General features: G+C 40.6%; 1 protein-coding gene across 1 annotated transcript in view; it reads left to right on the top strand.

Moving 5' to 3' along the window:
* The window catches only part of SVEP1 (sushi, von Willebrand factor type A, EGF and pentraxin domain containing 1), a 198,515-nt gene extending 179,442 nt beyond the window's left edge, over nucleotides 1-19,073 (top strand). The window contains exons 43-48 of the mRNA XM_047099519.1: nucleotides 1,187-1,363; nucleotides 5,080-5,250; nucleotides 7,047-7,142; nucleotides 9,079-9,174; nucleotides 13,971-14,064; nucleotides 18,913-19,073. Of these exons, the coding sequence (XP_046955475.1) occupies nucleotides 1,187-1,363; nucleotides 5,080-5,250; nucleotides 7,047-7,142; nucleotides 9,079-9,174; nucleotides 13,971-14,064; nucleotides 18,913-18,934 (656 nt within the window). The 3' untranslated portion in view covers nucleotides 18,935-19,073. The remainder of the gene's footprint in view (nucleotides 1-1,186; nucleotides 1,364-5,079; nucleotides 5,251-7,046; nucleotides 7,143-9,078; nucleotides 9,175-13,970; nucleotides 14,065-18,912) is intronic.
* Nucleotides 19,074-27,812: the final 8,739 nt, after the last annotated feature.

Below are 27,812 nucleotides of genomic sequence, written 5' to 3'. Positions count from 1 at the left end.
GAGGGAGTTCTGGTTATTGTTTCAAGTGTTATAATGCAGTAACTGAGCCTTCAAGACTCAGCTGATGCCTTCCTCACTCACAAACACCTCTTGTGCGCACTGAAAATCAGGAAAACCAAAACTGCTGAAATATATGTTAATATGTGTGTCACACACTTGCAGTGAGAAGTCTTTGTGCTATCATCATTGCTGTTTTTCCTTCAGACCTACAAAATGAATCCACTCTTAGAAATAAGCCTTGAAAACACTACAATTGAAGTTCTAATATCCTGTTCATGGTAGTTTAAGTCTAAAGTTAATATCAGCTTACTTAGAAATGTCTGCCAATTCTCTGGGTCGTCCTTCTGTAGGATGTTCAGTTAAAGAGAGTAAAGTGACAACGAGAAGCATTTACTCTGCATTTTTAATATTTTTTTCTTCATATATATAAATGAAAAAAAGGGGGGAATGTTGATGCACTCCGTGATTTCTAGCACACCTCTTGTTTCCCTAGTGTTGAGCCATCATTTCAAACAACTATTTAATTTCCCATCTTAGAATTTTGGGGCAATGTGTGAGTGGTTGACTAACTTGGGGTTTTCAGACCTTAACTGATCTTATCCTTAAAAATAATGTCATGTGGATACAAAACAAATATTTTTTGTTTTATTTTTTTAACACTACTTTTAAAAATATTTATTCATTTATTTTGAGGGGGTGCGGGGAGAACTGCGAGCAGGGAAGGGCAGAGAGAGAGGGAGAGAGAATCCCAAGCAGACTCCACGCTGCCACCAGAGTCCCACGTGGGGCTCGAACTCACAAACTGTGAGATCAAGACATGAGCCACCCGAGCCACCCAGGCACCCTCCTTTTTTTATTTTAGAGAGCGGGGGCAGAGAGAGAGAGGGACAGAGAAAGAGAATCTTAAGCAGGCTCCCTGCTCAGCATGGAGCCCGACGTGGGGCTCAGTCTCACAACCCTGAGATCACAACCTGAGCCAAAATCTAAAGTCAGGTGCTTACAGACTGAGCCACCCACCTGCCCCCAAACCGAGGTTTTTTTGTTTTTTTCTTAATGTTTGAAGTTCCATATTTTTAAGCCTCATTATCATAACTGTGAACCCAGCTCCTACAGGGCTCACCCCACTCTGCATTTGAAGAAATCAGAAAAGAGAATATCAGTAAGCATTGTTTTTTCTGTTTAACAGCAAATCCATGCCCTGTTCCTTTTGTGATTCCTGAGAATGCTCTGCTTTCTGAAAAGGAGTTTTACGTTGATCAGAACGTGTCCATCAAGTGTAGGGAAGGCTTCCTGCTCCAAGGCCGGGGCGTCATTACCTGTAACCCCGACGAGACGTGGACACTGACAAGTGCCAAATGTGAAAGTAAGTAAATGGAGATGGAAGCCATTTCATCTCATGAGTGCAGAATGTTTTCTCATCCTTGTGAGATTATTTTCAATCAAGTAACTTAAATGTAGATATTTAGGTCTCTGTCTTATCGTGGTTATCGGCTTCTGTGTTGACAATTTTTAAAATTAAAAAAAAAAAAAAAGATCTTTGCATTCCAAACATAAAAAGGGAAAAATCTTCCCAGAAGTAGGCTAAAACCTACCTGACCAGAATTCACTGAAGAGATTTTCAAAACATGCTCTTCTAGGAATGAGCAAAATATTAAATCTAAAATACGTATTTTTTTCTGAGGTACCTGTCTGGCTCAGCGGGTAGAGCATGCAGCTCCTGATCTCAGGGTCCTAACGTCAAGCCCCACACCGCGCATGGAGATTACTTAAAAAAAATAAAATAAGGCACGCCTGGGTGGCTCAGTCGGTTAAGTGTCTGACTCTTGATCTTGGCTCAGGTCTTGATCTCAGGACTGTAAGTTGAGGCCTCATGTTGGGTTCCATGCTGGCCATGAAGCCTACCTAAAAATAAGTAAATAAGTAAATAAATAAAATACATATTTTCCCCATATTCTGAGAGTCCCCAGACTATAGGCTGTGGATGCTTTACAATACGAAAATGATTCCACATTGGTTCTCAAACTTGAACCACCTAGAGGGCTTGTTTAAAACAGGTTTCTGGACCCCACCCTAGAATGTCTGATTCAGCGAGGCCCAAGAATCTGCCTTTTGAACAAGCCCCCAGGTGTTGCTGTGGGTCCTGGAACCAAACGATTTGAGACCCTCCTGGCTAGCACCATGTGATACATCACACGTCATCTGGCGGCATCTCTTATTGCCTTGTGATAACTCTTGACATCTCTTCACATACACTTCCTGCACTGAAAACATCTCCCCTGCCCAACGTTCTGCCCTCCGGCTCCCTTGTACTCCAAGCTACTCCCTCTGCAGCAGTCAGTGAACAAATTCTCATCGAGTCTAACCAGATGCAAGACACTGGGCTATATAGTCAACAACTATATCATGCCTACAATAGCGTCTATCTTTAGAACACTTGCACCCCAGTTGTGAAGTGCGAAGGCCATGGGGACTGTAGAGTCAGAGAAGACCTGGGTTTGAATTCTATCCTCAAAACTTTCTAAGTCAGAACTTATTCCAGTGCCCTAACTTCTCCGAACCTTCGGGCTCTCCTGTGTTAGTGACACCAATAATAGTTATCTTGTAAGTTTGCTTTGAAGAGTAAATGAACTGGTGTATTTTAGCAGTGTCCCCTGGTAGGAGGAGATGCACCAATGGCCCAAGTGCCTGGAGTTTCAACTAGCAGCCTACTACAGCATTAGAATTTTGATTTTAGGGCACCTGGGTGGCTCCGTCGGTCAAGTGTCCAACTTTGGCTCAGGTCATGAACTCACAGTTCCTGAGTTTGAGCCCCGCACTGGGCTCTGGGCTGACCGCCTGGAGCCTGGAACCTGCTTCAGATTCTGTGTCTCCCTCTCTCTCTCTCTCTGCCCCTCCCTCACTCACACTCCGTCTCTCTCTCAAAAATAAATACACATTTAAAAGATTAAAAAAAAAAAAAGAATTTTGATTTGACTCCAGGGAACATATACTATGCTTTTAGTCTTATAAAATCTACTCCAAGTGAAATAGGAAGCATTACGTGTGTATAAGCCTTGACCACCAGCCTGGACTAAAGCAGGCCAAGTGGCCTGATTTCTGCACGCATATCCTCACATCGGTCTTGGCTCCCTGACAAATACCACTCCGAGCACTGGAAGAAAAAGCAAGGAGAGACATGCACTCTGGTGCATGCTTAATTATTCCTCAATATTCTTGAGAGGATCAGGGGTTGCCTTGGAGAGAAGGAGACAGTTTCTACCATTGTTTGTTATCCTCAATCCCTCTTCTGTATTTTCTATTAAAGCAAAGCCTCTGGCTTAGAAGAAAGTATCTTCCCTGAGAGACATGAGCAACAACTTCCCTCATTTTTTTGTCACCTCATCCTGATATCTGTCTTTACGAGTCAGCGACTCAAATTCAGTGTGTCTAGGAATCACCAAGGGTAGTAAGATGCAGACTCATAAGCTAGAAACTCCCAGAATTTGCACTTTAAAAAAAATGGTAATGTTTATTTATTTTTGAGAGAGACAGAGAGACGGAGCACGAGCAGGGGAGGGGCAGAGAGAGAGGGAGACACAGAATCCGAAGCAGGCTCCAGGCTCTGAGCCATCAGCCCAGAGCCCGACGCGGGGCTTGAACTCACGGACTGCAAGATTGTGAGCTGAGCCAGAGTCAGATGCTTAACTGACCGAGCCACCCAGGCGCCCCCCTAAAATTTGCACTTTTAATGTGAACCCAAGGTGATTCCCATATAGGTGGTTTGAAATCCATGCTTTGATCACTTCGGTGAACCAGCCATGATCTTTCTACATGCTATTCACCCCAACCTGGAAGCTTCATAGCCTCCACTCAAGCTTTGTAGCCTAGTCCAAATGCTACTCTCACTGCGATTTGTATCTTGACAGTCCTAGGCATAATTAGTGACGTTCACCTTGATTTTCCCATAGAATAGTCTCCAAGCCTCTATGACAGCTGTCTCTTAAATTGCCCATCTTCTTCCCACTACTCTGAGTAAAGGGGCAGCATTTTCTTCATCAATTTCTTTTCCAGTTTCCAATAAATATTTGATTTAAGTATTTACATTAATACATATTTGATATCCGATTCGTTTAATTAATGTCTGTAACCACCTTAGAGAGAAAAGAAAATTTAGAAAAATCGTACACATTGTTGATTTCCACCGACAAGTTCTTAATGGTATTATGTCCACAGTCACCTTTTAGAAGCCAATTCAGGGAGAGTCATCCAAAAAGTTAGACTTCTACAAACTGGATATCGATTGGAGCACCAACTCTAATTCAACCCTTGTCTTGTGAGCCTCCCCAGAACGACTCTAGTTATCTCAACGCTTCTTAAAGCAAAATTAGTTACAAGATTTTTTATTGAAATTTACATACAGTACAGGGGTGCCTGAGCGGCTCAGTCAGTTGAACGTCCAACTCTTGATTTTGGCCCAGGTCATGATCCCAGAGTCGTGAGATCGAGCCCCGCATCAGGCTGCTCACCAAACGTGGGGCTTGCTTGGGATTCTCTCTCTCTCTCTCTCTCTCTCTCTCTCTCTTAAAATAATAAAAATTAAAAATATACAGTATGCATCACTTTTAAAATTATCATTCATTCTCACACGTTTCATAAGTGACAAGTCACTGCTTTACAGTCTTGAAAAGAAGAAAACTGATGTGAAACCTTGAATGTTGTAAACCTCATCAAAGTGTGTACATTGAGTCTCTAGAGGCTAGAGACAATATTCATCCATTTACTCATTTTTCAAATTTGTTATCAAGAGCCCACTGCATGTCAGTTGCTACTCTAGGCACTAATAAAACAGCCTTGATGGAATCTGCAATACTGCAATTAATGATCTTTACTCTAACACAATAGACTACAAATAGTCCCCATGCTTCTCCTCTTGTAATTTGATAAACATCCTGCATTGAAGTTCTCTTGGAAGCCACCTCTCTGGTGCTATTTGATCTTTGCTCTTGAAATGAATTCAGTCTTTGAGATGAGACTGTGTTCTCTCTCATCCGCTGGCTGGGTTAGTAGCACAGGCTCAATTGTGCTTTTGTTTTCCTGTAGAAATATCTTGCGGTCCACCAACTTTTGTAGAAAATGCCATCACTCGAGGCGTGCGTTATCAGTATGGGGACATGATCACCTACTCCTGCTACAGTGGATACATGTTGGAAGGTCCCCTAAGGAGTGTTTGCCTGGAGAATGGAACCTGGACATCACCTCCTGTTTGCAGAGGTAAGGAAATATTTGAATGGTTATTTCTCATTGAAACTGTAGAGAAATGTATATGGAAGTCTGGGGAGGCCAACAGCTAGGATGCCTGCTCTGTTCTTTTTCCTTGGCTTTAAATTTTCTCTTGGGGCCCCTGTGTGGCTCAGTTGGTTGAGCGTCTGACTTCAGCTCAGGTCATGATATCACGGTTTGTGGGTTCGAGCCCCGCGTCAGGCTCTGTGCTGACAGCTCAGAGCCCGGAGCTGTTTTGGATTCTGTGTCTCCCTCCCTCTCTGCCCCTACCCCACTCGCACTCTGTCTCCCTCTTTCTCTCTCAAAAATAACATTAAGAAAAAAATTTTAAAAATAAATACATTTCCCTTGACGTTTGTGTCATTTTCCTTAACATTCTGGGTTTGAGTTTTAAAAGCTTTCACACAAAACTCTGGCCCAGCACACTGCCCCTTCCTGAGTCAATCATGGCTCCTCAGGGAAGTGCTTGTGCTCTCTTGGCGTGTTCTCCAGCTGCTAGGGGGAGCTGTGTCATGTCTGAGCCACGAGGACACCTCTCGGATGCTCAGATGTTTCAGCAGATTCCAGTTCCACACTCGCATCCTGGGCAGACCCCTAGCCCCGCTGGGGACGGGATAGCCCGCCCAGTGGGCAGATTCAGAGGGAAGAGGTACCAGTCAGCCCCAGGGAAGCGGAGCCCCAGGTCTCCCTGGCCACGCTGGGGGCTGGTGACAAGCACTCTGAGTTCATGTGAGCACGGCTGTCTCTTCATTTGGTGCACTGAATTGGCAAACCCAAGGATGAATTGTGTATGTGCACTCAATAAAATCTTCCTTGGGGGAAGAAGGTTCTGTGCTTAAAATTCTGCAAAATTGAAAGAAGTAGACAATGAGGCATCCTGGTATGTCCTAAAACTTATACTTTTCTAGTAAAACAGATTTGTTTTGTTTTGTTTTGTTTTGTTTTGTTTTACAAATCATAGTGATTGTTCCATTCTACTGAAAGTCAGGAGCTATGCTAGTGAACATGACAAACATTAACCCAGGAACTAAAAGAATAATCTAATTGTTGAATGGGTTGTTCACACAGCCGCGTGAACAATGGTTGGATTTGGATTTGGGGTGAAAAGGCCAAAGTCTTTAATGACCTGTGGGGTTGGGAGAATTGAGGAAATCCATGAATGAATGGCCTCAAAAGAGGCAAGGGCAATTGCAAGAGCTCGGAGGAGATTGTCTGACAGCAGCAGTGAGAAATGAGATCACTTACAGGCGAGATGTAAGAGAAGGTACAACCTCTTCCTCGTGAGAGGGCAGCTGAGGAGGTGACATCCTCAAAGAATAGCCCAAGTTTCCCTCAAAACCAGAAGGCAAATGAGAGTTGTGTGTTTGCTTTGCTTGCTTGTTTGTGTCTTCACTTGTTTATTTTAAGACACTGAGTGACAGAGGCAGCACCAAAGAGCTATTGGCCATCAAAGGGCACCTTCGGAAGGGCATTTCCACATCTTCTAGAAGAGGCATTTCCCCTGGGGCAGACCAAAAGAGATTATCTTTGGTCTAAACCACCTTGTCCCCTTCTGCTCTGAACCCCCAGGTTATTAAATTTTGGAAGCCATATTCCCAGAACTACCCAAGCTTGTGTATGCCTTTTTCTCAAAACCCTCACATTAACCCCTCGCTGAATCTTGAGATTCGGTTTTGTTTCTCTTCTGTAAAACTTGACTCAAGGAAATATAAATAAGGAATCCTATCTTCTGACAGACACTCTTCTATAATTCCCTAGATCTGTGACCCATCCTGCTTCTTTTCCAGCTGTCTGTCGATTCCCATGTCAGAATGGAGGTATCTGCCAACGCCCAAATGCCTGTTCCTGTCCAGATGGCTGGATGGGGCGCCTCTGTGAAGAACGTGAGTCTCCTCAGACCTTACATACTATGTCCTTAAATCTTACTTTGAGTCCTGATACCTTGCCTGGAAGCTGCCAAATCAGGGGAGTTACTAGGAACTGGTTTTACTGGTGGAAGGAACTCATTTGCTTTGGTGGAAGCAAATTTTACTGGTGGAAGGAACTGGCTTTACTGGTGGAAGGAACTCATTTGCTTTTGGTGGGCTTTACTGGTGGAAGGAGCTCATTTGGTCCTGTGGTAGACCAGACAAAAGCATCTGGAGTCTATCTGAATATGTCAATTGGTTGCAGAAGAATTGGAATATAAGTGACCTTGAAAACACAGTTATCAAGAGCCGTCTCCACACATACCTCCTGTCACAAATTCCCAAGAATCTTCTTGGGAAGGAGTTTATAATAGAGGGTTTCCCAGCCCCCATCTTCTCCTACCTCAAGTCAATTTATATACTGTGTCTCTCATTGCTGCAGTTGGGATAAATTCACAGCATTGCATAACATTGTACTTTGTGTGTCGTATTTGCAACCCACCATTCACTCTTTTTCACTAGGGGTGGTTCTTCCCAACTTAAAAAAAAAAAAAAAATAGGGGAAGCAGTCACTCCTGTGTCTACACAACGCTTAGTAAATTAATACAGAATTTTGATCCTTGTAAGTTTGAATTTGAACTTGCGGGAGAAAGTGAATAAGTGATTTTGAAAAAAATTTTAATGTCTAAACTATTCTTTGTTTTAATATCTTAAAAAAATATATGTGGGGAAAAATTATTGCCTGTTTCATTGGGAGTGGTATATGGAAATCACATCCAGGGTCATTCATGTGATGGCTCTTGGCCTCTATCAGTTTTATCATTTTTTTGAAGGCCAGACATGTCATAAGAGATTCTAAAACTGTTTTGAGTGTAACTATTTCAACTAATCTAGAAAGAAAAAAAATATACAATGGAAATAAATTTAGGCCAACAACTCACCAAAGCAAGTGTTCTCACACTGAGTAAGAAAGAAGAAGAATTATGTTTTTCCTCCCTCTGCTCTGCTATCATTCTTTCCCATTTAGAGCTCCCAAACTTGACCTGCTTTAATGCTAAGCGTCCAAAGACCGGGGAAACATTTACCCTGGGGGACCCTGACAGCAGGCCTCGCTTGGTTCACAGAGCACGTGCCTGTGCTACTGCATTAGACCAGGGTTCCCCAAGCTTTAAGGTGCATACGTGCCACCTAGGAGATGTGAAATGCAGATTCTGATTCAGTAGTTCTGGGTTGGGACCTGCGATTCTGCATTTTGTAGCCAACTCCTAGGTAATGCTATTGGCTGGAGAACTGTGCTTTGAGTAGCAAGCCAATAGACAGTCTCACTCCTTCTAAACAGACTATTCCCTTTTAAAGAGCTCAGTAATTTCTAGGAAGAATGATCACTGGGGACAGTGTAGGAGAGGCCTCACTCAGTCCCCATCAGGCCTTTGCTTCAAGGAAATAAAGGATGAGCTGTTCCATCGCTACTAATGTGTTGCCAACACCGGCCTACAGAGAGCCCATCTGACCCGTTCTTAGATTTAATTCGAGACAATAAGAGAGCCTCGAGACGGCCAAACTTCTTGAGCACTTTATGTAATTTGAAAAGGAAATTTGAAACAATAATAACGGGAGAACATTCTGCTTATCCTGTGAAGAGAAAGCACAGCACTTAGCGGACATCGATCACGGTGTATCCTCTCTAAAAGAGTGCATTTGGAACTAGAGTCATTTCATTAGGCTAAAGGTCCAGACTTACTTTCCTGATTGTGTTTTTCCAGTGATACTGATTAATAAACAGAACACATCCGGGGAGACTATCTAGTGGGTCATTCAAGGTTTTACTCCTCCCGGAAAACGGTTTGTGAACACTTGAACGTATGTCTGAGTGTGTGTGTTTTGATTTAATCCCTGTCGATCTCCTTTCTAGCAATATGCATCCTCCCCTGTCTGAACGGTGGTCGCTGTGTGGCCCCTTATCAGTGCGATTGCCCACCTGGCTGGACGGGGTCCCGCTGTCATACAGGTAGGTCTTCTCTCTGGGTTTGTTTTCTTGGTGACTTGGCTCCATGAGGCCCTAGAGAACATTGATGAGTATGACTCAGATTCAGAGGTGGCAGTGAAACAAAAGGATGCCAAGGTTTTTCACAAATCCCCCAAGATGGTGTCTTGAATGATAGTCTCAATGCTGAACTCTACGGCTGCTTCGTAGGCACCTGTCAGGGTCGTGAACCAAAGAAGAGCTTCTAAGTCAGCTCAACCGCCTGCCTTCTTCACGTCATCTGCTCTGTTTGCAGAATATCGAGACAGCATGCGGAGGTTCAGAAGAATATTTATTTTAAGCTCTGTGAAACTAAGTTACTGTATTTGTGGTAACTAGAAAGAACACGACCCTGAATAAAAACCATTTAAGTTAAAGTGGAAATCTCCTCAAAGAGATGGTTCCTTCGTGGACAACAGTAACAAACTGTTGTTCATTGATTGGTGACAAATGTTGTCCCCTTAACCTTTGCCTGTCTCGAATATTTACTCTTCTGTACTTTGAGGTCTTAACTGATTATCGATCTGTCCTTGCTCCTACTAGATTATATGCCACTTGAGGGCAGGGATGCTTCTTCATGATCTTTGTATGTCTGCTACCTAGCATAGTGCCTGCATATGATCAGTTTCTCATATCGAATAAATGAATCTGCTTGAAATGACAGGTTTTGGGGCGCCTGGGTGGCTCAGTCCGTGAAGCATCCAGCTTCGGCTCAGGTCATGATCTCACGGTCTGTGGGTTCAAGCCCCGAGTCGGGCTCTGTGCTGACAGCTCAGAGCCTGGAGACTGCTTTGGATTCCGTGTGTGTGTCTCTCTGTCTCTGCCCCTCCCCTGCTCATGCTCTGTCTCTCTCTGTCTCTCATTAAACGTTAAGTTTTTTTTAAAAAAAATGAATGACAGGTTTTTAAAGTCTGAAATCTTTAGGCAACTGTTAAAAGAACAGAACTTGCTGTATTTATTTGTATTATGTCTAACACTCTACCATCCCTCGTGAAAGCAGTATTTATACCACCTCTCTGGTGGGTAAAACATCAAGTAGAACAGGCATATTGGCACCAGGGTTTGGCATGAACTCTAAGGCTCGGTGACCATGTAATTTAGCTTTCACACTAGGGCATTTTTTGAGTGAAAGGGGTACTATTAATAAGTAAACCAAGGGAATGGGGGTGAAACATACTGTCACAGGCAAAATCACACGTGTAGTCACCCTCCCTCAAGCCAAACAGCCACCCATGAATGTAGGAAAGGAAAAACCTACCAGAGGAAGCCAAATGTGAAGCTTTTGTTTGAAACTCTAAACGCAATCTATATAGTGTTTGTTTCTAACAAGTCAGCTGTGATGTTTTATCTGCATTTCTCAAATTGAAGTCACATGCAGACGAGTCTGGCCCTTTTCCAGGCATCTTACTCTGCAGCGGGGGCACCGCTTTTCGAGATGGAGGCATCCTTGAGTCTCCTGCTCCTTCCTCTGCGATCACCAGTATCAGCCCCTTTCTGTTTCTTCCTGCACGGTATCTCCTACATCCTCCTCTGTCCTCGCTGTCACCAGCTAGTAAAAGATCTCTTGTTGGAATCACTGTCAGAGTCTATTGATGAATCTTTCTGTCTCCATTTCCCAGCTAGACATCACTATGTACCACTTTGGGCTTATCTTTTTGCCCTATTTAGGAACCTAACATGGTTCCCTATTGTCTCCATATCCAGCCCAAATTTTTCAGCCCAAATTCTTCTAACCTCCAAGGTTCTGCCTAAATTGGCTTCAGCGCACCTGATAAAACTCAGTTCCCATCCTACCAATCTCATACCATCGCCCGCAGTGATGGCTTCTTCATTACCCCCAAATAGTCAGTCCCTTCTCCCCGCATCTCTCAGCACAAACTCACAGTCTCCCTCTTTCCCCACCTCTTTCCCCTACCTCTTCCTCTTATCCCCAAACTTGCTTTATACCACAATAATCTATTTTCTAACATTCCATTTCTGTAGATACTACACAGTTAGTTAGAACCATGAAGTTTAAAGCTCCATTGATCTGCTTTATTTGTATTTCTTTTAGCTCCTTGGCTCCCTAACTAGAATAAGCTCCCTAATGATGCTGCATCATATAGTGTTCCTTTCTTGTTAACCTCGCAGCAGCTATCTTGGCACCTGCTTACACCCCCTACATACTAAGCAGACAGCAGTGTATGAAACAGGAGAAAAGATGCAGAATGGCCTCTAAGTAGATAATTCTAGCTAATTGAATTCTCTAAAAGGGGCTCTGCCAACAGCGAAGATAGGTACACTAACCAAGTAAAGACATTCAGAAGTCTTCCCAAGCATAGAATCAGAAAAGCGAGAGTAGTCACCAAAAGATCATTCTAGTCAAAAGTGTGGAAGCATAACACAGGTGTGTTCACCATAGCAGGACTGAAGCCATAGAGGGAATGTAGGGGTGTGGCTGGAAATGAAGCTGTAAAGATGGACAGAGCCACAGTAGAAAAATGCAATGGGTGCCAAGTTCAAGGTGCTGGATTAGGTCTTACGAGCAACAGAAGCCACTGAAGGGTTTTAAGCAGGAAAATCATACGATCGGATTTTCTTTTAGAAAAGTGATTTTGGCAGCAGTATGGAAAATGGCAGAAAGTAATACTTGCAATAGGGAGACCACTTAGGAAGTTATCAAAGCAGAATTGGCAAGATGTAATGAATTCTGAAAAAATGATAACCAAAAAAGATGTATTTGAGAGAAGTTACTGTTTTGTTATGATACACTGCAGCGGGAGAGGTCTGAGAAGAGTCAAGACTGATACAGCTTTGGGGCCCCTGAGGGAAAGGCGGTGCCATTTACTGAGATAGAGAACCCAAGAGGAGCAGGTGTGAATGTATGGTTAAGGAGTTAAGTATGTACATGTTGAGTTTGAGGAGCCCATGAAACCTGCAAGGGAGAGGTCTGATAAGGAGTTGAATGACGGTTTGAGTTCCCAGAAGATACATCTAGATTGAAGATAGTGGTATGTGAGTCATCACTGGAAAACATACACGAAGAAAAATGTAAGACGGTGCAGAAGGCACATAGCATGAGAAGGTAGCCTAAAATGGAATATTGGGGGCACCCATATTATAGGGAAGGAGGAAGGTGTTAAGCTATTAGACAAGGAAGTGAAATGAATTTGTTAGTACTGTCAAGAACCACTGAATCATCATGCTATTGAAAAGGAGTAATTTGGGGTGCTTGGGTGGCTCAGCTCAGGTCATGATCTCACGGTTCACAAGATCGAGCTGCCATCAAGGTCTGCACTGATAGTGCAGAGATTTATTTATCTCAAAATAAATTAACATTTTTAAAAAATGAAAAGGAGTAAATTTTTTATTAGCAAGTGGAATCTATGGAGAGTTAGTTTTCAATGATTGGGTTTTATTTTTGTTATTTTTAATTCTGCTTTGTCTCATAATTTCCTCTTTGTTATGTGGCAAATACATGCCTTCTCTTGGCCCATACCTACTCTTAACTCCCCAAGAGAGCTCCCCACGGGCAAAGATGGTTTTACCTTTGTCCTCGCTCTTCCTACCTGGTGCTTGCATATCAAGTGCTTGGTACTTTCTGGAGTTTTCCCCATGTTTTATAAATAAGTGATAAAAGAAGTGGCATTTGTGGGGTGCCCAGGTGGTTCCGTCAGTTAAGCGTCCAACTTCGGCTCAGGTCCTGATCTCACAGTCTGTGAGTTCGAGCCCCACATCGGGCTCTGTGCTGACAGCTCAGAGCCTGCCCCCTGCTTCAGATTCTGTGTCTCCCTCCCTCTCTGCCCCTCCCCAACTCACGCTCTGTCTCTCCCTCAAAAATAAATAAACTTAAAAAATAAAAATAAAAAAAAGAAGTGACATTCATGTATATCTTACCAAAGATGAGTTTTTCATCTGGGGAAGGCTACTTGTCCAAGCAATAATGAGGGTAAAATCATGAGGCTGAAACTTTCTCATTTCCAACCTTCTTTCAAAAAGAATTTTATTTTCTTCTTCCTCGAGAAAGTTTTTCGTTCTCTGTGATATATTAAACTTGCTGGTGGTAGGTCTTCATCAGTTTTTAGCATCTGTAAATTTTGTAGCAAGCAGAGTGTGGTTATGCCAAGATGGCCTTGTGAGAAAAGATGTCCATATAGTAAATCTTTGGATGTTCACTCAGGGTTTTACCTGTGGCTAACTTTTAATTCTATTCCAGGTTCTGCAATTCCAAGTAAAGCTGGTAAAAGCCCTGAAAATTGTGTTTTCTAGCAAATACAAGGAGCTTTTGAATCATCTGCTATTTTTATTTATTTGGTTTTTTTGTTGTTATTTTGGATAATCTTTGTGTCTGATTATCATACGTGTCAATGTCTGGTGCAACAACGCAGTCAGTCATAGAATTCACTGCCAGCTCTCTCAAGTGATATATAGTCTCACTGAGCGCTTGAAAAATTCGCAGTTCAAAACGGTATACATCACATCGGTTGCATAAATAAAAAGAATTGCTGAGAAAAATCAGTGGATTTAATGTCATCAGCAGAGGTTTCAATACGCAGGCAGGACTTAACCTGGGACTTACATTTGCAACTTGACTAGCTTGGAAGGGAAAGGGAGGGATGGTGGGTAGTTCACATGAGACCCAAGGTCAAACAGAGTGGCAGGAATATGTAATACAAATGGTCAGTGAGGAATGGGAGTGGCTGGAGTGGAAAGCAGCATCAGATCTTATTCTACACCTCTTCATGGATGTTTTCCAACCTGCTAAATATTAATTAAATAAATGCATGAATTTTTCATCCCAGCTGTTTGCCAGTCTCCCTGCTTAAATGGTGGAAAATGCATAAGACCAAACCGATGTCATTGTCTCTCAGCTTGGACAGGACATGACTGCTCCAGGTAAGACCATTAGAAGAAACAAATGTTTAACTATAACACAAAGAGATCAAAATTCAAGTTGAGTGTGTCCCAAAAGCCAGAACGTATCTCCAGTTTAAGTAGAAGCTTTTATTTTCCAAAAATATCTGCTTTCCGGTACTCTTTAAATTTGAACTAAAGCCACACAAAGAAATGTTAGTTAAGGATTGACAAAAGGGTATCTCACAAATAAATAATCTTGTGCTCACCTTTGGCAGCGCATAAAGTCAAAATTGGAACACTACAGAGAAAGCACGGCCTCCTCTAAAAGGATTGCATGCAAATTCATGCAACATTCCATAGTTTTCCAAACAAAAGAAAAAAGGTTTCATTAAACAAATAAATTAACTGCCTTCATGAACAGAAGATTGCATCCTTCATATGTAAGGTTGTAAAATAAATAATAAACAGTACATTTTAATGATGTTCATTTGCATTCCTGATTACAAAAAAAATACTATTGAAATTGATAAGAAATGTTTATTTTTAAAATCAAAACTCTTGTTTCATATTTTTAGTGTGTGTGTGTATATATATACATATATATATATGTGTGTGTATATATATACATATATATACATAAATATATGTATATATATATATTCAGTATTTAATTGACTAAAAAATTTTAGTGTAAAAATACATCTGTCAATTGGTTTCTCATTTCTAACCAGTAAGTGTGTTAGGTGAGAAAAGATTATCACAAAATTAAGTCTAAGGAAAAAAATATGTTTAAAATAATGTAAACTTTTTTATTGAAGAATAATTGACATACATTATATTAGTTTCAGGTATACGATATAATGATTTGATATTTGTATATATATTGTAAAATGATTACCACAGTAGATCTAGTTAGCATCCATCACCATATATAATTACAAAATTTTTTTCTCATGGTAAGAACTTTTAAGATTTGCTGTCTTAGGAATTTTCAAATATGCAACACAGTGTTTTAACTGTAGTCACCATGCTGTATGTTACATCCCCATGGCTTATTTATTTTATAACTAGAAGTTTGTACCTTTTGACTCCGTTCATCCATTTCACCCCCACCCCCTGCCTCTGGCAACCACCAATCCGTTTTCTGTATCTGTAAGGGATTTTTCTGGTTCTTTTAGATTCCACATATTAGTGAGACCATATGGTATTTGTCTTTCTCTGTCCAACTTATCTCACTTAGCATAAAGTCCTCAGGGGCCATCCATGTTGTTGTAAATGGCAAGATTTCATTCTCTCGTAGCTGAATAGTATTTCAGTGTGTGTGTGTGTGTGTGTGTGTGTGTGTGTGTGTGTGTGTCACATTTTCTTTATCCATTTATCAATTAATGGACACTTACGTTGTTTTCATATCTTGGCTATTATAAATAATGCTGCAGTGAACATGGTACATACATCTTTTCAAGTTCGTATTTTCATTTTCTTCAGAGAAATACCCAGAAGTACAAGTAGAATTGCTGGATTGGATGGCAGTTTTGTTTTTAATTTTTTTTTCTTTTTTGAGGCGCCTCCGTGCTGTTTGCATAGTATGCAATTTGCGTTCCTACCGACAACGCACAAACGTTCTCTTTTCTCCACATTCTTGCCGAAACTTGTTATTTCTTGTCTTTCTGATAATAGCCATTCTCCCCGGTGTGAGGTGATATCTCACTGTGGTTTTGATTAGCATTTCCCTGATGACTGATGATGTTGAGCACTTTTCATGTACCTATTGGCCTGCTATATGCCTTCTTTGGGAAAATGTGTATTCATATCCTCTGCCTATTTTTTAATCCAATTGTTTGGGGTTTGTTTTTATTTTGTTTTGTTTGTTTGTTTGTTTTGTTATTGGGTTGTATAAGCTCTTTATATATTTTGGATGGTGACGTCTTATCAGATATATAATCCCATTCAGTAGGTGGCCTTTTCATTTTGTTTGTTGATGGTTTCATTTGCTGTGAAGAAATTTTTAGTTTGATGTAGTCCCACTTGCTGACTTTTGCTTTTCTTGACTTTGTTTTTGCTGTCAAATCCCCCCAAAAAATCATCACCAAGTTCTATGTTTTCTACTAGGAGTCTTATGGTTTCAGCTCTTATTTTCAAATCTTTAATCCATTTTGAGTTAATTTTTATGTTTGGTATAAGAAAGTGGTCCAATTTCATTCTTTGGCATGTGGCTGTCCAGTTTTCCCAGCACCATTTGTTGAAGAGTTTGTTGTATATCCTTGGCTCCTTTGTCATAAATTAATTGACCATACATGCAAAGGTTTATTTCTGGGCTCTTTTTCCTGTCTTTCTGATCTCCATGTCTGATTTTATGGCAATACCATATTGTTTTGATTACTAAACTTTGTAATATAGTTTGAAATGCAAGAGCATGATGCCTCTAGCTTTGTTCTTCTTCCTCAAGGTTTAAACTTTTTTTTTTTAATTTTTTTTTAACGTTTTTATTTATTTTTGGGACAGAGAGAGACAGAGCATGAACGGGGGAGGGGCAGAGAGAGAGGGAGACACAGAATCGGAAACAGGCTCCAGGCTCTGAGCCATCAGCCCAGAGCCCGACGCGGGGCTCGAACTCACGGACCGCGAGATCGTGACCTGGCTGAAGTCGGACGCCTAACCGACTGCGCCACCCAGGCGCCCCAAGGTTTAAACTTTTTTAAAGGTCAGGAAATGTCAGACGTACTACTTCATACCACGGATAAAATATTTTCAATATTGTAACATTGTCCTCACAAATGTTGCAATGTTGGAATATTAACAGCTCTAGTTTAAGGTTTTCAGTACGTGTCATTGTATTACATCACTTAGATTTGTATTATGTACATTTACTTCTGTCTTAAAGTAATCATTAAAAATAAATGGATAGTTTCATATTCTCTTTAAAAAGTGGGAAATTCAGCTAACTGAAATCATCTCTAATTTTCCCATTTTTTAAAATTTCGTTGTGATTAGAATACAATTCAGCTTGCAAAGGCAAAAACCTATTTAAGTACACACTTTATTAACAACAAGAACAAAAAAAAAAAAATCAGCCCTGGGCCAATGAATTTCTTCCTATCAAGTGTATGCCATCTCTGCAGAGAGAAAACATAAACTCCAAAGAGCAAATTTGGATTATATATGGATATGTAGAAACTTCCAAGATAAAAATGATGGTTTTACATGAGAGCAGAGTTGAAAGAATTTTAAAAAAATGAGAGTCAAACTGCAATGGATTTCTGGGGGGAAAAAGGAAAAGAAGAGAGAGAGAGAGAGAGAGAAAAGAAAAGATAAAAGGACTAAGAATGACAGTGACTCAAAAAGGAACAGGAAGTATTTCTAAAATTCTTATAATTTTATACTTTCTATTTCAACTCCTTCATCTTGTAGATAAGAAAAGGAAACCCAGAGTTTGTGTGGTTCCCTAACACCAAAATACTCCAGAGGATCTCTTTCTCAACTAGGGGAAGGATAATTATTAGCTTATGTGAAGAAAATGATTAATAAAGAGAACAAAATCTCAATTTTTTAAAGCAAAAGTTTAACGAAGGAATCCAGATGTATATATTCAGCGAAATGAGTTAAGAGGCATATCCCATATACGAGGAGAGGTTCATCTTCAACCCAGAAGATGGGGCAAGTCCCTGCCTCCTTGTACTGTGATCCGTTATGCTAGGAGATGTGTGACAGTCGGGACTCTCTTATTGCAACTCTAGCTAGCTTCACTAAAGAATGGAATATGTCCTCAGGCTAGAAGGACCTTGCACCCAAAGACATGAGGTGGCTGAGCATCAGGAGGACCAGACTGAGGACTTGAAAGCCACCTAAAGCCTGTCCGCCTCTCGTCTCCCCTCCTCTCTCCAGCGTCCGTTCCATCCTGTCTTTTGCTGCAGTGGGGTTTTCTCTGCTGCTCAGTTCAGGTGGAGGGACAGCCCTGCTTATAGCCTCCACATTTTACATGTCATCCCACGGTATCCACACAAATAAGACACTGACCCCGTTTAACAATCCAGAAGAACTGACTACTCCAGATCGATTGAAGGGCCCACGAGGGGTCAGTGAAACTGCGGCCCTAGGTTGAGTTCTGTTGTACTAACTTGAAGGGTCATTTTGTCAAAATCTCTACCTTACTTATGGGTGAAGGGGAGAGGCGGCTGGCAGTTCCCGGAAGAAAGAAAGGTGGAGTATGATTCCCTGAAATGAGGAGAAGAGAAAGCTTTTCTGAGAAATCAAAACAGTAAATGTTTCCAAGCAATTTTTTATTTCCTTCTCTCCCACAAGACTGAGTGCCTTGAAGATTGTATCCCTCGGACTTGGTACGGGCACAAAAACTGGTGCTCAGTAGACGCTTCTTCACAGATGGAGCGCCTTCCTGCCATCAGTGACGGCTGGGGGAGAAGCACCCCATGGCAACCATTAAATCCCTCAGCCTCTAACCTTCTCTGCTGATGAAAAAGGCAGACCCCGTATCATTTCCAGTTCGTTCCGTCCTTAAGAAAGAGACCGGGTTTCCTCTGATCTCTGTGTGCATCTTCAGAAAATTGACCCTAAGTAAATGCCGTAAACAAAAACCATCAACTGTTAATGCTTAAGAGACTTCCAGGTTCACAAAGTCCAAGCTCATCATTTTAGAGATAAGAGGATTATCAGACAGGGAATTGGTGAGAGGGACGGGATCAAAACCCGGGTTCTTTTGATTCTCCGATCTTTTCATAAGGTAGCACCTGTTCTCAAGGAACGACCCCCATCCCTACAAACCATGTCACAGATAATGCCCAGGCATCTGAGACTTTCAATGCTGTTGTCATCAGCCCCTAAGCTCTTACGTCTTCAGTTTTTCTGTTGAATCTCTTTGTTTTTTTGTTCCAGGAAAAGGAGGACTGGGTTTTAACCACTGCACAACCAACCAGCTCTCCTAAAAGCAGGATCATCTCTTCCTGGGAGTCCTGGGCATCCTGGAACTTACGCAAAGAAATTCCAACACGGTGCTGGGTCTTGTTCTGTTTAGTAAACTTGTTATTTTGGGTTTACCTTTTTATTTTGTGTTATATTTTGTTATTCGTTGTGACATACTTTGTTACGTGTTTCCATTTTTAAATATGCTTGTATTTTCTATATAAAAATATATTAAATACATGCTGCTCCACTCACAAACTGTACATACTCTGCTGTCTGTTGGGAAAGTTCCTGCTACACATTTTTATTCCGTTACTTCAAGTGATTTTCCAATTAAAATATATTTTGCTATGAAATAATAGTTTGCTGGATAGTGCCGTTTTGTGAGCTGTCCAGGAAATAATGAAGAGGGTCATGATCTTTCATCTATGCTATTGGCACAGTACAGGATCACAAGCAGTGTACCAAGAAATCCCAATGAAGGAGACCCCTTCCTTCTAGCTCTTTCTTCTTTACAGTATGTGTAACAGTAAAGGTTTCCTTTTATTTAATCGGCAGGTAAGCATTGGACATACTACCCTCCATATAGAATGCTGTCCCGGCTCAGAGGGCAGCCTGGCTAATTCCTTTCCCAGCACTTGTAAAGCCGTAGGCGATCAACTTAGTGGACAGAGGAAGAAAGTATAATGGTATAAGAAATGCACGAACCGGAAGATTAACAGAGAGCCCACTTGTGGGTCAGAATTCCACAACTCACTGCTTTGGGAGAAAGGAGACAGGAATAGCAGGACAGAGAAAGGGAAGGAAAAATGCAAATGGGAGAAGGTCCCCAAAACTGTGCTCCTGGTCTCACTTGCAAAAAAGAATTGATGTTGCCCAAGGCAGAGCGGACCTGCTCTCAGTCCCCGCTAACTCCATCACCGTGCTTCTGCCGGGATAAAGACTTCCCCAAACTTCTGGGGGGAAAAGACGCCAAACGCTAGGTTTTGTTTAAAATAGGAACAATCACGATCACCTCACTTTCATCCTCTGGGAGAAATGTTCCCAAATAGGCCGTGGGGTGCATTGTAACACTATGAAGAAATGCAGGAATGATGAAAAAGATCTTCATTGTCCTAGTGGTTCTCTTTACTGCCCTGCACGTACCGGCTGTTGACTTCTCCTTATTTCTCCTGACATTTGCTCTCGACCAATTTTATGTGCTTACAAGCATACCTCTTATTTAGCTTATCACTGTCCCGTCAGCTTCCAAACTATGTTGATCTTCATCATAATCAGAAAACTACAAAATGAAAGCCAAGTAACAAAAAGAAAGAGAGCACCAGAAAATACAATAGGGAAAGCTTCTGCAATTGAAAACAAAACTCACTTCTGAAAGTGTGCCTACTGAGTAGAACTCGTATTGGGTTACTTTGAATAGGTTAAAAAATCCATATTTCACAATAGGTCAAATTATCTGTGTTATGCAGACAGTAATATGAAATAAACCATCATACATATGAGGTTTGCAAATCATATTTCCTAACTAGAAATGTGAGTCACAGAGTAACAACACTAAAAGTAGTTGAAGAATGTTCTTTTTTAAATTTTCTATACTGCATATATTCACAATGAATTCTTAAATTTCTAAAAAGGAAGTGAGAGTGTTTGTCCAGCATGCCAAAACCTATCTGTTCCAGACCAACTATAACCAGTCCTGTAGTGAGGTATTAAATGCTTCCCTTTAAAATCAGCAACAAAGCAAAAAAGCTGTCCCCACTTATCTTGGACATTATTCTGAGTTCTAGCCAAAACAGTAATACATAAATTTATCAAACAAATAAAAGGTATAAAGATGAGAAAATTAATAGTCACAAGTTTTATTTTGGCAGAAGGTGATATACCTTATAAAATGAAAACCCAGGGGCGCCTGGGTGGCGCAGTCGGTTAAGCGTCCGACTTCAGCCAGGTCACGATCTTGCGGTCCGTGAGTTCGAGCCCCGCGTCGGGCTCTGGGCTGATGGCTCAGAGCCTGGAGCCTGTTTCCGATTCTGTGTCTCCCTCTCTCTCTGCCCCTCGCCCGTTCATGCTCTGTCTCTCTGTGTCCCAAAAATAAATAAATGTTGAAAAAAAAAATATTTAAAAAAATAAAAAAAAATAAAAAATAAAATGAAAACCCAAAGGCCTGAAAATCCATTAAAAAGAGTCCAGTAAGCTGAATTGTTACAGATAAATATACAAAAAGAGCTTTCCTGAATATTTATAAAGTAGAAAATATAGTGAAAAAGATCCTATCCACAATATCAGCATATTTATATAAAATATAAATATATTATAATTACATAATTATATAAGATTATATAATCATGACCTGAGCCAAAATCAAGAGTTGGACGTTGAAGTGCCTGAGCCACCCAGGTGTTCCGGAAATTAGAATACTGTAAAGAAAAATGATGAAAAGGCCCATCTTTACTAAAATTCAAAACACTGAAAAGCTGCAGTAAGTATGGGGCCCCTGGGTGGCTCAGTCGGTTCAGCATCCAACTCTTGACTTCAGCTCAGGTCATGATCTCACGGTCTGTGAGTTTGAGCCCCACATCAGGCTCTGCGCTGACAGTGTGGATCCTGCTTGGGATTCTCACTCTCTCTCTCATTCTCGCTCTCGCTCTCTTTCTATGCCCCTCCCCCACTCGCACTCTCTCTCAAAATAAATGTTTTAAAAAGCTACAGTAATTCGAATAGTGCATGCTGGATCAAGAGTCACAAAAGCATCTGGGGTACCCGGGTGGCTCAGTTGGTTAAGCACCTGACTCGATGCCAGCTCTGGTCTTGATCAGGGTCCGAAGTTTAGGCCCACACTGGGCTCTGTGCTAGGCATCAAGCCCACTTAAAATTTAAAAAAAAATACAAAAGCATCAATGTGATAGTTTATATACATAATTTCAAATATTCTACTTAAAAACTCTTAAGTGACCAGTGGAATTTTTGTTGCCAAGTATTAGAAGGAGTGACTGCCATTAGACAATTGGTAAAATTTAGAGAATCTTTTAATTTGTATTTTCACCACAAACAAAACTAAATTCAGGTTGGATAGGGAAGTGAAATACCAATATTAAAACCATAAAAATGGCTTTGGGAATTAATTTTTCTTAACAATTTGAAGGCTTAATAACCTCTCCCAAGCCTAGAAGTCAGAATAATCATGGTAGGAACGATGGGCAGATTTGATAGCATCTGGAAAGTTCTGGTGTCATTTAAAAAATCGTAATCAGATTTTTATAATAGACCAAGGAACAGTGTCTTTATTATATCTTTATTATATAAATTGAAGAAGATTTATGAATTCAAGAACTCAGACAACCCACCAAAGAAATGCAGTAAATTCATATACATGTGAGAGAATGTTGGGCCTCACAAATGTGGCATGTACATTCAAACAATAGTGAGAAGCCATTTTTTTTATTGGATTAGCAGTGACTTGTTTTGAATGTTAATAAACAATGTGGGCAAATGTAGGAAATTTTATACATTGTCAGTGAAAATGTAAATCAGTATAATAATTTTAGAAAGCATTTTGACCATATGTATCCTTAAAAGTATTTGTACAGGGGCACCTGCTGTGACTTCAGTGCATTAAGTATCCAACTCTTGATCTTGGCTCAGGTCATGATCTCCCAGTTCAAGAGTTCGAGCCCCCTGTGGGGCTCCTCCTCACTGACAGCATGGAGCCTGCTTAGGATTCTGACTCTCCTTCTCTCTGCCCCTCCCTTGCTCTCACTCACTCATTCTCTCAAAATAAGTAAATAAACTTACAAATAAGTGTTTCTATACACTTTGAGCTAATATAAAGCACATTTTAGGCATAATTGAGTTGATCATAGCATTATTATTATTGGTTAAAATATGGACGTGGATGAAAGGTTCAACAGTAAGGAATTCTAAACTCTGCTACCTGAAGCTCATTTTGAATCACATATTACATCGCTTTCAAAGCTATGCAGTAACATGGAAAATGCTTGTGGTACAAGGTTAAATTAAGGGGAAAAAAACAAGATATAAAATTTTCCATGCTCATTTGGTTACAAATCTACAAAAGTAATGCATAATAAAAATTCTAAGGAAAAATGCCAAGGTCACAGAATTATAACTATTAGAACTTGAATTAAAACTCATAGTGGCGTCTAGTCGGTTAAGAGCCAACTTTGGCTCAGGTCATGACCTTGCGGTCCGTGAGTTTGAGCCCCGTGTCTGGCTCTGTGCTGACAGCTCGGAGCCTGGAGCCTGCTTCGGATTCTGTGTCTCCCTCTCTCTCTGCCCTTCTGCTGCTCGTGCTCTGTCTCTCTCTCTCCCTTAAAAATAGATAAATATTAAAAAAAAAAAAAAAACCCTCAGCTATGTCTGGCCCCAAATGTCTGTGCTCTTTTCACTGTCTTCAAATACTACTTCTTAACTTTAGAATATCTATATGGCAAACATAAAATAATTAACAGCAGTAGATAAAAACAAATTCAACAATATATGACAGTCAAATGGAATATGGTTTTGCCACAAGAGTGAAAAAATCGTTCAACCACAGTAAAGTGATTCCTACCCTGTGTCATGGGAACATCAAGTACTAAAAGTCATGTGGTCACTTCAACAGATGTAGGAAAAGCTTTCAGCAAAGTTTAATATCCATTCTCAATAAGAATCTCTAAAACTCAGACTAGAAAGATACTTCTCTACTATAGTAAAGCTTTTCCTTTTTTGGGGTGCCCGGGTGGCTCAGTCGGTTAAGCATCCAACTTTGGCTCAGGTCATGATCTCGGGGTTTGTGGGCTCAAGCCCTGTGTCAGGCTCTGTGCTGACAGCTCAGAGCCTGGAGCCTGCTTCCGATTCTGTGTCTCCCTCTCTCTGCCCTTCCCCTGCTCATGTTCTGTCTCTGCCTCTCTCAAAAATAAATCTAAAAAAATAAAAAGAAAAGTAAATCTTTTCTTTTTCAAACTAATATCAATCATGTTTAGTAGAAGCTGACTAGCAAATTAACTGAAGCCAGTGGGTTAGGGTGTGCTATAACCAAATAAATCTTAAGTTCCTATGGCTTCTCAAAAAGGACAAAGGATGTAGCAAAACCAAATGTGGTCAGGAGGAGACAAAAAACAAAGACTGACATTAACCTTGGGAACTTGAAATTATTATGCACAATGAAAGAAACCAGATGCAAAAGGCCGTATATTGTTTGATTCCATTTATGTAAAATGCCCAGAATAGGCAGATCTACAGGGACAGAAGATGCACAAGGAGAGAATGAGGAGTAACTGGTGATGGGTACAAGATTGCTTTGGGGGGTGATGAAATGTTCTGCAATTAGATAGTGGTGATCGTTGCACAACTTTGTGAATAGACTAAAAACCACTGATTTGGACACTTTAAAAATAATTTGAAAATAAAATTTTAAGGAACTCACAAAAGAAATATGTATTTGACTACAAAATATGAAAACTTCTGGAGCGCCTGGGTGGCTCTGTCAGTTACACGTCCGACTCTTGATTTTGGCTCAGGTCGTGATTTCACGGTTCGTGAGTTAGAGCCCCGCGTTGGGCTCCACACTGGCAGCGTGGAGCCTGCTTGAGATTCTCTCTCTCTCCCTCTCTCTCTCTGCCCCTCCCCAGTTCATGCACACGCTCTTGCTTTCTCTCTCAAAATAAATAAACTTCAGGGGCGCCTGGGTGGTGCAGTCGGTTAAGCGTCCGACTTCAGCCAGGTCACGATCTTGCGGTGCGTGAGTTCGAGCCCCGCATCAGGCTCTGGGCTGATGGCTCAGAGCCTGGAGCCTGTTTCCGATTCTGTGTCTCCCTCTCTCTCTGCCCCTCCCCCGTTCATGCTCTGTCTCTCTCTGTCCCCAAAATAAATAAAAACGTTGAAAAAAAAATTAAAAAAAAAAAAAAAAAAAAATAAATAAATAAACTTCAAAAAATGTGAAAACTTCTCTCACAAGTCAAAAATGACCATAAACGGAGTTTCCAACAAAGCAAAAACATACATGACGAAATAATAATACTCTAAAGTATTAAGACTTAATAAATAGCCCTTAGAAGACATTTTGTTTGGGGCCGAGATAGGCACGAGCAATTCATTAAAGAAGAAATACAGATAGAAAAGGAGCAGCCTCATGAATTATGAAAGAAATGCAAATTAAAATGATGTAAATTTTTGCCTACTAAATTGGTGGCGGTGGTGGTATTTATTTTAGTGATAAATGGAGTTGGCTATTAAATACAGTCATTTCCTTGAACTTCTATAGGGAATGTACCCTGGTACAACCTTTGTCCAAAAAATTGGCAACATGTATTAAAAACTTGAAAAATAGGCATGCATATTTTTTACTTCAGTAATTCCCAGTCTGAGAATTCTGTATATATATATATATATATATATATATATGACTTAGAGGCAAATATTTATGCACAAAAATATCATGGCATTTTAATATTAAAAATTAGCAACAACTTACATGACTAAAAATCCTGGAATTGGTATGGAATTCATGGTATATTTATAGTATTAAATACCATGAAGCCATTAAATATTATATTTACAAAGAGTTTTAATAACATGAAAAATCATTATGGCATAATGTTCAGTGGAAACAGTATAGGAAATGTGCTTACAGGGGGCACCTGGCTTGCCCCCTCGCTCAGTGGAGCGCAAGACTCTTGATCTCAGGATTGTGAGTTTGAGCCCCACGCTGGGTGTAGAGATTACTTAAAAATCAAAAATCAAAAAATAGCACCAACAAAGTGCTTATAGTATGCTCTCCATTGCCTAATATGCATATGCAGTACGCATAGAAAGAAATAGTATGCCAATCTTTGTTAATAATGATTTTCCCTAAGACATGGAATACTGGGAGATTTTTATCTCTTGTCCAAATTTCCCCTTTATTTCTGACTTTTTTTTTTCTACTGAAACACGCAGAGAATTTTTATTTGTCACATACACTTTTGTTTACTTGCAGAACACAGTCACAGATAGACGTGCAGTCCAGGTATTAGTAGGGTTCAAGGATCAACGGCAATGGAACATATTGTCCCAGGACAATGGCTAGAGTTTCTGACTTACTTTCAATGAGAATATATTACTTTTATATTGACAAGTGTACTTTCATATTCATCAGAAGTAATCTTAAATTCATGAAAGGTAATTGATTTAAAGCCCTCCCATTAATGCATGTGTCATCTTTCCGTTTGCCCTAATTAGCCTGGGGTATGCATCGGCATGTGTAAGTTGAAAGATCTTGCCTCCATATGGTTTTGTTTAAACACTTCTTTAGGAATCTTTAGAGAAGAATTCACATCAAGGTGATCCTTAGGTTAATAGAAAAATGGAAACTGTTACCAAGAGGAAATACCAATAAATGTTGAGCTACCTTTGTACACAGGAGAAAAATATTTGCTGAGGATCAAATTAAAGGATTTAACAGATTAATTATTGAGACTATCAGTGTATTTTTACAGAATACTCTTGTGCTTTATGCTCTAGAGGAAACCTAAGAGACTGACACAATATTGCAAAGTTGCCTGCCAGGTTACATCAGAATTACCTTCTTGTGCTTCCTTAACAACCAACATAGCGACAACAATACTCTTTTTTTTTTTTTAAGGGATTACACCTAATTACTCATGATTCCCTCCTAATTCTGACCTTAAGGCAGTGACAGCAACTTCAGACCTTCATTTTTCCCCCTCATTATCTTACAAACCAGCCATCCCAGGTAACCTGGGCCCAACATGTAGACTTGGAGGGAACCTGAGTGAAATGGGCTGTTTTGAAAATAATGAAAAGCTGCAAACGTGTTGTCAGGGCTGCACGTCCACATGCTCCTAGCCACGGAAAGCAGCAGGCAAAGCCACTTAAAATATGCGCTCTTCAGGTGGAACGATTCTGGGCTGTTACGTTTTGTGAACAAAGCCATGCTACTTTAAAGAAACCCACACAGAGCTCGGCTGGGTGTCTGTAAGAGTTACAGTACTAACTACCGAGAGATGCGGATCACACCCACCGCTCACAGAAAACATTTTCTGGTGCGTTCCCTCCACCCTCATAAGTCCCGACCTGTCTAATTACACACCTGATCCTCGCCCTTCTGAATCATTGAGATTCCTTCTTTCATTATGTCCACTGGATCTTTGACTTCCCCAGCAGAGTGCTCAAGCTAGTTTATGCTTCTGTAAGTTAAAGTGTGTCCGATCAGCAAAGGTAATAAAGAGTGTGAACTGACAAACTAGAAAAACCTGAAAGAATGGATTCGCGTGAAGACCACAAAAAAGAAGCAAAAACTACATACGTGTTTCTCAATTCTACCACATTCTTCAAAAGAGCTGTTGTTGAGACTCTATGAAGTATATAATCAAAGGGGAAATATTTCCAAACTCTTTTCTGCACACCTTACAGTTTGTATGCTGCTTTGTAATTTAACATGTATTTTGTCCTGCATTGTCTCAAAAGAAGTTATGTGGATGCCTTATGTTAACCAATGGCTGAATAAATGTTTGTGTCCCTCCCTCTTCTCAGCCCCTCCCCAACCCTTCTCAGCTAATTCTGCAAAGGTCTCTCTTGAACCCAAGAAAACTGAGTTACCAAGAAACAATGCCTACAAGATCTAGGAACTACCAGCCAACTCCTGAAGTCCAAGGCTAGGCTTGAGTACTCAGCCACAGCACTTTCTAGACAACAAACCTTAGCTAGAATATGGCTGGCATTTTCAACCCCAAATAAGCTTTGTAACCATGGTAGTTTATTATTACAGCCTATGTTTCTGGCGTTTGGAAAAGAAAATGTTCCTAATCACAAAGCAGCCTTGGTTTTTGTGAGAGTCCCACCAAATAACTCTAGGCTATGTTTAAAGGGCAGCC

The sequence above is a fragment of the Lynx rufus genome, unplaced genomic scaffold (assembly GCF_022079265.1).
Source record: "Lynx rufus isolate CCGP_SWC_20201006 ecotype Redwood Valley unplaced genomic scaffold, mLynRuf1.p SCAF_10, whole genome shotgun sequence".
Classification (NCBI taxonomy): Eukaryota; Metazoa; Chordata; class Mammalia; order Carnivora; family Felidae; genus Lynx; species Lynx rufus.
This window is presented reverse-complemented; position numbering and strand designations above follow the sequence as displayed.